The 11,084-nt window shown below is 40.8% G+C and overlaps 1 protein-coding gene across 1 annotated transcript; it reads right to left on the bottom strand.

Moving 5' to 3' along the window:
* Positions 1-3,846: 3,846 nt before the first annotated feature.
* LOC114384025 lies at positions 3,847-4,203 on the bottom strand. Its single transcript, XM_028343707.1, has one exon. The coding sequence runs from the start codon at positions 4,201-4,203 to the stop codon at positions 3,847-3,849; it is 357 nt and encodes a 118-aa protein (XP_028199508.1).
* Positions 4,204-11,084: the final 6,881 nt, after the last annotated feature.

Here is an 11,084-nt window from a genome sequence, read left to right as displayed (position 1 = left end):
ACTAGGTGTAGTGAAGATACAAAGTTAAAAAGCAAGACAATTATAGTCTGCATCCCATTAGGAGAGACCGAATATAGCCCACAAAAATACAAACCAATCCCCTCTAAGAAAGAACATCCTTTAGATTGGTTGACCAGAAATTAAAGTGCATTTGGAAGTCCTTCTCCACACATTTTATCCAGGACCAGGTGTGGAACAAGGCATCATCCATGACCTTTTCAGGAGTGAACGGCTGGTTCTTGAATATCTTGGCATTTCTATGGTACCAAATGGAGAAGGACAGGGCTAGCCACAGAAATTCCCATCTTTTGTTGGTACTATCTTTGCTATTCCACTGGGTGAATTGTAAAAAATGATTCTTTGGATCTATGGAATAGGAACCCACTCTATTAACCCATCTCATTGTCTCCCACCAAAGACTCCTAGTATTTTCACAGTTGAACATAAGATGATAAATCGATTCTTCTTCATGGTCACATAAAGGACAGCTATAAGAAGGCAGTGTGACCTGTGTCTTTCTAAGATTGTCCCTAGTAGGAAGTCTATTCTTGAAAAGTCTCCAAGAAAAAGCACTCACTTTTGGGGGAATTTTCAATTTCCACATAATGTTAAGAACATTGTCTTCACTATCACTGTGGTGAGCCTCCTGCAGCACTTTGTAGGCAGAATTTGTTGAAAAAACTCCATTAGTGTCTGGCTTCCACCAAAGGAAATCTCTGCTGGATTGGTGAATGTGAACAGAATCGATCTCAACTAGGAAATTAGTTGCCAATTGAATTTCATGATAAAAAAAATTCCTTTTCCATGATAACTTCCATTCCCACCTACCCTCCACAAAATCTCCCATAGAATTGATTGATGAATTCTGCTGTTTACTAATTAAATATAACTGGGGATATTTTCCTTGGAGAGTACAGTTGTCCTCTATCCATTTATGCTTCCAGAAATTGATGCTGGACCCCCTTCCCACTCTCCATTTTAAATTATCAGTTAAGCATTCATTGTGATGCTGCTGGAAGATACTCTTCAAATCCTGCCACCATTGGGAAGTGAAATTCCTCCTTCCACCACAAATCAACTCCTTCCACCCACCATACTTAGAGATTAAAATTCTAGACCAAGGCTGGTCTTGATTGTTAGCCAGCTGCCACCCCCATTTGCCAAGTAAAGCCGCATTAAATAAAGATAAGTCTTTAATCCCTAGACCCCCTTGGTTCTTAGGAAGACAAACTTTGTCCCACTTCACCCAAGGAATCTTGCTGGCCTCTTGGTGACTTCCCCACAGAAAATTTCTCTGGATGGAGACAATTTTTTGCACCACTTTTTTGGGGATCCTAAAGAAGGATTAGAGGTAGATAGGTAAGGCTGAGAGGACAGAATTAATAAGAGTGATTCTGCCCCCCATTGATAGAGTTCTTTGCTTCCATTTTGCAAGTTTGACTTCAAACTTCCTTACAATAGGCTGCCACACGATCCAACTCTTAGAGGACACCCCAACTGGAATTCCAAGATAAGTAAAAGGAAATTCCAAAGTACTGCAATTAAGGAATTGGGCAGCTTCCCTGCACCAACTCGCTGATTTACCCAAACAACCAAAGTGGCTTTTAGAGTAATTTATCTTGAGACCAGATGCTTCCTCAAAGCACCTCAGAACACATTTTAAGGTTCTCACATTTTGCTTAGTAGCATCTCCAAAAAACAAAGTATCATCAGCATATTGGAGGATGTTCACCTCTTCTTTTAAAGATCCCACTAGGTAGCTTCTGAACAGGTTCTTGGACACAACTGACCTCATGAAGCCTGTGAGACCTTCCGCTACAATGTTGAAGAGAAAAGGTGCAAGGGGATCACCTTGCCTTAGACCTCTCATAGGAGTAAACTCCTTAGATGGACTCCCATTAATTAAAATGGATATAGTTGCAGTATTTAGACAACCATTTATCCATTTCCTCCAGCTTTCACAAAATCCCATCCTTTTAAGCATGTAGTCAAGAAAACCCCAAGAAACCGAGTCATAAGCATTTTCAAAGTCGGCTTTGAAGACCATGCAAGGTTTACTTCTAGATTTGGCCTCAGCTATAGTCTCATTGGCAATTAAAACACCATGAAGAATGTGTCTCCCCTTCATAAAAGTCATCTGCCTTTTATCTATAAGGTGAGGTAATACAGCAGCCAGCCTCTTGGCCAAAACTCTTGCCACAATTTTATAGACACACCCTATAAGGGAGATGGGTCTATAATCATTGAAAGATTGAGGGTCATTAATCTTTGGAATGAGGGCTATGAAGGAAGCATTAGAAATAGAATTCATCCATGAATCTCATGATGTCTGGTTTCAAAATCTCCCAAAAGTGTTTAATAAAATTAAAATTGAAGCCATCCGGGCCAGGGCATTTGTCCCCCCCCCCCAATCCCAAACTGCATATTTGATCTCCAATTCATTAAATCTGGACACAAGGCTTTCTTTGTCTCTTAGATCCAGAGAGGAGAAGTAAACACCATCCAATGTTGGCCTGTTAGAACAATCCTCCAAAAATCTGTCTTTGAAATAAAGGACAGCTGCATTTTTAACCCTGCAAGGTTCATGAATCCACACACCATCCATGAAAATACCTGGAATAGCATTTATTCTTCTTCTATGATTGATCAATATGTGAAAATAAGTAGAGTTGTTGTCCCCTCCTTTTAGCCACTTAATTCTAGCCTTTTGTCTCAACATAGATTCATATGCATAAGCTGCCTCCCACAATTGAACTTGAAGAGATTTCTTAAGAGTGACTTCCACTTGGGATAGAGGTCTGTCATTTAGATTCATATGATATGTATTCTTAAAAAATTGTCAATGAACTGTTTGATAGAATGACTGAAAAAGGTTTTAAATACACTCTCAGTATAATGTCTTTTGAGAGTCAATTTATCACCATGAAGTGAGAGTCGTATTGTTGATAAAAGGCTTTAAATACACTGTGGCTAATTTCTGTATGGTTTTTTTTAGGGCTATCATTTACTACTGCTAATTGGCGTTGCTACGGAAGCGCTTTGATTATATCTTTGAAGCCTCAAAGTCAGGTATTTATATCTTTGATTCAAAAACTAATTTGAAATTGTTGTTGTATGCATTACTGGTATATTTGTAACTTATGCTATGCCTGTCTACATGACCTTTGTTTCATTAGACTGATATCTTTGAAGTATTTACTGTGATTTAAACTCTCATAACTTGTTCATTGTTAGTGTTGAATGTTTTTGTAATTTTATCTGCTGCCCTTCTCTATATATATGTTGTGACTGCCACTGCCCTTCTCTCTTTCTTGTATTATCTTTTTTTTTATCAGTAAAATTATAATTTGTATTAATAACTGTGAGTACCAGAGGTACTAAATATACAAGGTAGAAACCAGCAGACTAGCAGAAGCATAGGTCCTACGAATCAGGTGCCAATCTAAATAGAATACAATAACCCTGCACTGCTACCCTAATCAAAAAATGTTGTTGATAAATTACTAGACCAATAGTTGTAGGGCTGGGCAAAGCCTTTCTCCAGCTGTCTTGTCCGCAAATTCCCTTTTTTTTTGCTCAGCAAAATTAGATATTATATATATTGAAAACTACCAGTGGTACTAAGATTACATTGGTAGATATAAATGTGCATTTGGTTGCTATTTTATAATAGAACCACTTACAACAAGCTAATTGTTACATAGATTGTGAATCCTCTACAGCCTATTTACCAAACACTTCCTTTAGGTTGGAGGACCACTGATTAAAATGTGTTCCAAAGTCTGTCTCCATATTTCTAAATGGGCAGGCTCCTCCTCTACATCTCCACAAAATGGGCACTGTACCTCATTTAATTATCACAACCTGCCGCCTTCTAAGATTCATCCTAGTTGGAAGTCTGTCCCTAATTAGCCTCCAAGCAAAAACCAGTGATTTACTTGGTATTTTGAGCTTCCAAATGTCCACAAAGTCCAAATTCTGATTAGCTCCCATCTGTGCTTCCCATATCAAGTCATATCCGCTTTTTGTTGAGTAGTATCCAGTTTGATCATGCTTCCAGCTGCACCTATCCTCCCTATTTGTCTGAATCTGCTGCTGTGATAGTTCTCCAAGGAAATTATCTGCCATTTGAATTTCACTATCAAAAAGAGCCGTCCTCCAAGATAGCTTCCACTCCCATCCGCCGTTGGTGTTATTCCCCATATTCATAATGATTTATTTCTGTTGATCAGAAATTCGGTACAGCCTTGGTTATTTGTCCATTAATGGTATAACATTATGTGTCTAAGGGTCCTCCCAAAATCTTAACTTCTCCCCACCTCCCACCTTCCAATTTCTTTCCATTTTGACTACCTGGTTCTGTTGTTGCTGCTGACTTGATAGCAGGTCCCTCCACCAAATAGAGTCTTGGCTTCCTCTAATGCCTTCCTCCAATGCCCTCCAGCCTCCATACTTTGAGACTATGAACTCTGCAGATTATCAACCCCTTCCATTCGCTGCAAGAGTTCCAATATGCTTCCAGCTTTTATCTTAGCTCTATCAGTTCCATTTTCTGACAACTCATGCAGTGCTCCTTCTGCACCATGTTCTTTCGCTAGTTTTAATTACAGTGGATCTCTGGTGCATAGTGACCACAAGACAGCAGCAACATTCTCTCGATTGCGTGGAGAGCCGGTTCGTATAACCTCAACAACAATATGAATTGGCTTGGTTCTTCAACACAAGTGTCTGCTGTCCTGTATGCAAAGGACAGCAGCAGCAGCATCCTGTATGCAGCAGCAGCAGCATCCTATATGCACAAGTGTCTGCTGTGTCTTGGGGCAGGTTCTTCAACACACACACACACACACACACACAGAAACAAACACACACAGCCACACACACACACATACACAGAAACACACACACACACACAGAAACACAGACACGCATACACACAGCCACACACCCACACACACACAGCCACAGCCACAGCCACACACACACACAGAAACACACACACACACACACACACACACAGCCACACACCCACACACACACACAACCATACACACACACACACACACACACACACAGAAACACACACACACACACACACAGAAACACACACACACGCATAGCCACACACCCACACACACACACAACCATAGACACACACACACACACACAGAAACACACACACACACAGCCAGAAACCCACACACACACACAACCATACACACACACACACACACACACACAAAAGTTTCACCTCACTGCTAGAGGTAGTGCACAATCTGCTTCCAGAGGACAACACATTGCCTAAAAGTTACTATAAGGCAAAAAAGATATTGTGTCCGATGGGTATGGAGTATCAGAAGATTCATGCTTGCCCCAATGATTGCATACTCTACAGGCATGAATTCCAAGAAATGTCCAAATGCCATGTCTGTGGGACTTCACGGTACAAAGTGAAGGATGAAGAGGAAAGCAATTTTGATGAAAACTCCAACAAGGGCCCCCCAGCGAAGGTTTTGTGGTATCTTCCAATCATTCCAAGGGTTAAGCGTCTATTTGCTAATGAGGACGACGCAAAAGACCTTACATGGCATGCAAATGGAAGGATTTCTGATGGAATGGTCCGTCATCCGGCTGATTGCTCCCAGTGGAAGAAGATTGATGGTTTGTATCCGGATTTCGGGAATGAGCCAAGAAATCTTAGACTTGGACTAGCCAGTGATGGAATGAATCCATATGGCACCTTAAGCACTCAACACAGTTCATGGCCAGTTCTGCTAGTAATTTACAATTTGCCTCCTTGGTTGTGCATGAAGCGAAAATACATGATGTTGTCTATGATGATATCAGGCCCAAGACAGCCAGGAAATGACATTGATGTTTATCTAAGTGCGTTGGTTGAAGATCTGAGAAAGTTGTGGGACGAGGGGGTTGTAGTGTTTGATGCGTTTCGCAAGGAGACATTTGAAATGCGTGTAATGCTTTTTTGTACCATTAATGACTTTCCAGCATATGGGAATCTCAGCGGTTACAGTGTTAAGGGTCATCATGCATGCCCCATCTGTGAAGAAAATACAAGTTACATACAACTGAAACATGGGAGAAAAATAGTCTACAGTAGGCATTGTCACTTTCTAACACCCAATCATCCTTACAGACGACTGAGAAAAGCTTTTAATGGAAGTCAAGAGCATGATATTGATCCGATACCGTTCACTGGTGAGCAGGTATATCAGCGGGTTCAACACCTGAACACTGTATTTGGGAAGACCCAAAAGAAGGATAAAAGTCAGAGTTGCATATGGAAGAAGAGGTCCATTTTCTTTGATCTTCCGTACTGGTGTGATCTTGACGTTAGACATTGTATTGATGTTATGCATGTGGAGAAAAATGTTTGTGACAGTGTGATTGGGACGCTCCTTAACATTCAAGGCAAGATGAAGGATGGCTTGAATACCCGTCAAGATCTAGCTGATATGGGTATAAGATCACAGTTGCATCCAAGGTCTGATGGGAAGAAAATTTACTTGCCCCCAGCCTGCCATACTTTGTCCAAGAAGGAGAACATAAGTTTTTGTCAGTGTCTTCGTCGGGTGAAGGTTCCACAAGGATACTCTTCAAATATTAAGAGCCTAGTGCAGTTGAAGGAGCTTAAGCTTGTAGGGTTAAAGTCTCACGATTGTCATGTGCTCATGCAACAATTGTTAGCCGTGGCTATACGAGACATCTTGCCAAACAAAGTCAGGTTCACAATAACTCGTCTGTGCTTTTTCTTCCATGCTATATGTAGCAAAGTGATTGATCCAGTAATGTTTGATGAGTTGGAAAATGAGGCCGCAATTATACTGTGCCAGTTGGAGATGTATTTTCCCCCTGCTTTCTTTGACATCATGATTCACTTGATTGTGCATCTGGTCAGAGAAATCAAATGTTGTGGTCCTGTTTATCTACGGTGGATGTACCCGATTGAGCGATACATGAAGATCTTAAAATGGTATACAAAGAATCTATATCGTCCGGAAGCATCTATTGTTGAGAGGTACATTGCAGAAGAAGCCATTGAATTTTGTTCAGAATACTTAGAGAAGGCTAAAGCTGTTGGGCTTCCTGAGTGTCGGCATGATGATAGAGTGGGTGGTAAGGGTTCAAGAGGACTACAGGTGATCACTCCAAGTGTAGAAGATTTGTTACAAGCTCACTTGTATGTCTTAAACAACAGTAATGAAGTTTTGCCATACATAGTTAAGCATGAAGCTTTAGTCAAACAGAATAATCCGAAAATGTCAAAGAATTGGGCGTTGAAAATGCATAACAAAACTTTCTATGATTGGTTTAAAGATACAATCTTTGCAGATGAGAATGCTTCAGAAACATTAAGAAAACTAGCAGATGGGCCTAAAAGAAATGTTATAACCTGGCAAGGATACGACATAAATAGGTATTCATTTTACACAAAAGCACAAGATGACAAAAGTACAATGCAGAACAGTGGGGTCACCCTAAGGGCTGAATCTCAACACTTTGCAAGTGTCAATGACGCCAATCCCTGTGTAGCTTCCATCCCTTACTTTGGGTTCATTGATGAAATTTGGGAGCTTAATTATGTGAAATTTACAGTATGTGTTTTCAAATGTAAATGGGTTGACAGCAACACCGGTGTGCGCACTGATGATATAGGATTTACCCTGGTAGATCTAAAAAAACTTGGTTACCACAATGACCCTTTCATCATGGCAGAACAAGCTAGACAAGTATTTTACGTGCAAGACCCTTGTGATGAAAGGTGGTGCGTGGTTCTGTAGGGCAAAACAGTTGGTGTTAATGTAGAAGATGATGATTCATACACGGACACCTATGTTAGTCCTTTGACCGCTCAAATCACTGGTAACGTTGTCGGAGAAGAAGAAGCTGACGACGTTCATGCAAATCGAAATGATCATGATGAAGGAGAATTGATTAACATCGGCTAATGTAATTTTCTGCAGAGACAGAGGTCACCAAACCTAGTAAGTGACCACTACATTTTTCTCTGATTGAGGCATCGGTTTTTTGTTTCAATTTGCCTCCTTAGGACTTCATCCAGCTCATGTTTGTCACCAGTTTCATCATCCACCACCCTTTTCTTCTCTGGCTTCTCACGTTCATTGTTGTTAAACCCATATTTATGCTCTCTTCCCTTCATGTCTTGTTTTATCACAACTTTAGTTGAATCTCCCATCTTCAGCATAGTTGAATCTCCTGTCTCATTGTCCAATGACACACTTTGATGGCCTGTATCTCTTTTCTTCGTATTTTCTAGTGCTTCAGCTTCAGAATGCATAAAGCAATCAGAATTTTCCAGTGATCACCAAAGGCTTCTGCATTAGCATTGACACTCTCCACCCTCTTTGGTTTATGCTTTTGTGTTTTCTTCCGTGCCTCCTCGTTATAAATCTTAGCTTTATTCGAGGTTGCACTAGAACAATCACCACCAATCTGTGCTTCTTCCTCGTTTATCAGGTCAATATCTTTTCTTTCAACTTTTGTTTTGTAAATTACAGTGTAGTTTTCAAAAGCAAAGGTGAAACGAAAGATATTGAGCTGGTAGAGGAGGAACAGGCACGAATTGGTGCTGATCCTTCTAGTGGGACCTCCAATAAATCTGAGAATTATAAGGAGGAAGCATGGAAGAAAACACAGAAGCATAAACCAAAGAGGGTGGAGAGTGTCAACGCTGATTCATAAGCCTTTGGTGATGACTGGAAAATTCTGATTGCTCTATGCATTGTGAAGCTAAAGCAGTAGAACATACGAACAAAAGAGATACAGGCCATCAAAATGTGGCATTGGACAATAAGACAAGAGATTCAACTATGCTGAAGATGGGAGATTCAGCTAAAGTTGTGATAAAACAAGACATGAAGGGAAGAAGGCATAAATATGGGTTTAACAACAATGAACGTGAGAAGGCACAGAAGAAAAGGGTGGTGGATGATGAAACTGCCGACAAACATCAGCTGGATGAAGTCCTATGAAGATCCTCCTCATTCTCAAAGAGGGGAACGAGCAACAATTTGAAGGTTGTATATTCAGGAACTAAAGAATTCAAAATTGCTAGTAATAAGAGGGATTTGTTTTTGGGATTTTCTGAGCACCAAGAGTGGCTACGCAAGAAGTTTGCACTTGAGGAGGGAAGGATATTTGCAGCTAATGAACAAGTTTCTTAACTATTTGTCCTTAAGATTTTACTGTTTCTTTTTGCTAATATGTAAATATAAATGGTATAAGGGTATTTCGTAAAAACATGGTCTATATTTACTTCTAAGATTGTTAGGGGTAAAAATGACCAGGTCCCTATGGCATAGCCTTATATTATTTATATCTACATATAAGAAAAAAAAACAGTAAAATATGAAGGACAAATAGTTAAGAAACTTGTTCATTAGCTGAAAATATCCTTCCCTTCTCAAGTGCAAGCTTCTTCCGTAGCCGCTCTTGGTGCTAAGAAAATCCCAAAAACAAATCCCTCTTATTACTACCTATTTTGAATTCTTTAGTTCCTGAATGTACAACCTTCAAATTGTTGCTCGTTCCCCTCTTTCTTTTCTGCAAAAAAGAAAATCAAATGCTGTGAAAGCATGGATGAAGTCCTAAGAAAATCAATATCAAAGAAAACATGGATGAAATCACAATTAAAAAGCACAACTACCTATCTTTCAGAGTCCTTTGGTTAATTTGTCTTGTCTCCTTATGTGGTGGGGTTTTGTTTAATAATGTTATACTTTTGCCTTCCAAAAAAAAATTATCACTAATCCTCTTTTCATTAATCCAATTTTGTATGTTATTGTATAAAAGATCATGGGTTCTCCACCTGGCTCCACTACTCCTCCTCCTCCTTCTCCTTCTCCTCCTTCTCCTCCTCGTCCTCCTCCTACTTTGGACGCATCGGCTTCGACGTCTGCCGTGAAGCGGACACGCAAAGCCTCACGCCTACGATCGTTGTCCACTAGACCACCTGGTGTTGAGAGACTAGTGGTGCATGTTGATCCTGCTACAGGGAAGGCCGACGGTCCCCACAAGAAGAAATTAAGAACATATTTGGGGATTGTGGCACGTGATAAGGTGGACATCACCTACGAGAACAGGAAGGAAGTCCCTACTGCTCAGAAGGACCTGATTTGGGAGGATATTCAGGTATTTCTCTTTTCTTATTTGATTGTGTGTAATTAATAGCCAACAAATTTCATTATTGTAACAAATAAACTTTGCTTCATGTTGTCAGGCGGAATTTGATATCCCAGAGGCTTCTGACAGTAGGACGAAAAAGAAGTTACTACAGACCGTGGGGGAGAGATGGAGGCAGTTTAAATCAGACCTCACGAGAAAATGGGCCCTTGCAGCCGATCAGGACGGTGTCGAGGACACTGTCTGTGACAAATACGGCATCGGCAAGGAAAAGTGGGCCCAGTTTTGCCAGACTCGTAGAGACCCTTCTTGGGAGGTATGTTCCTTTGCCATTTAAGTTGTTTTTCATATTAAACATGATGTTGTTATACTTCATTCTACCCATTTCAAACATTATTGTTTAATTTTTTCAGGATGTGCACATCAAGGCACAGGCCATCCAGAAGCAGAATACTGCCCCCCATGTTTTGTCTCGTGGGGGTTATGATTATTTGGAGCAGAAGCTCCTGGCTGAGAAGACCAAGAAGAAGATGCAGGAAGCTGCACAGTCCGAAAGCGTTGATGGCGTCATTGACCCTCCATCCCCGGTCAGACGCCACGTGAAGTGGAAGATGGCCCGCACGAAGAAGACAGGGGAGATGACGACTGAGGCCGCAAAGGAAATCGCTGAGAAGATTGTAAGTCATTTTCAACTAACCATTACAATTACGTTTGAATATTTTGAGAATGCCATGTACCACCGTGTGTTTTCTGTGCAGGATTCGTTTGAGGAGCAGGCCACACAGGGATCGTTCGTCCACCATGGACGTCAGGATGTTCTGGCCGCTGCTATTGGACGTCCAGAGCACCCTGGATGTTTCCGTGCTGCTGGAGCCAGTGTCACCATCAAGCAATACTTTGGATCGGCTCCACGGACATCCCAC

This window comes from Glycine soja, chromosome 14 (genome assembly GCF_004193775.1).
Source record: "Glycine soja cultivar W05 chromosome 14, ASM419377v2, whole genome shotgun sequence".
NCBI lineage: Eukaryota > Viridiplantae > Streptophyta > Magnoliopsida > Fabales > Fabaceae > Glycine > Glycine soja.
The sequence above is the reverse complement of the archived record's forward strand: the minus strand, read 5'-3'. Positions and strand labels throughout refer to the sequence as shown.

What these genes read in the sequence shown, in the direction of transcription:
- LOC114384025 (XM_028343707.1), bottom strand. Translation starts at nt 4,203, where the DNA reads ATGGGGAATAACACCAACGGCGGATGGGAGTGGAAGCTATCTTGGAGG.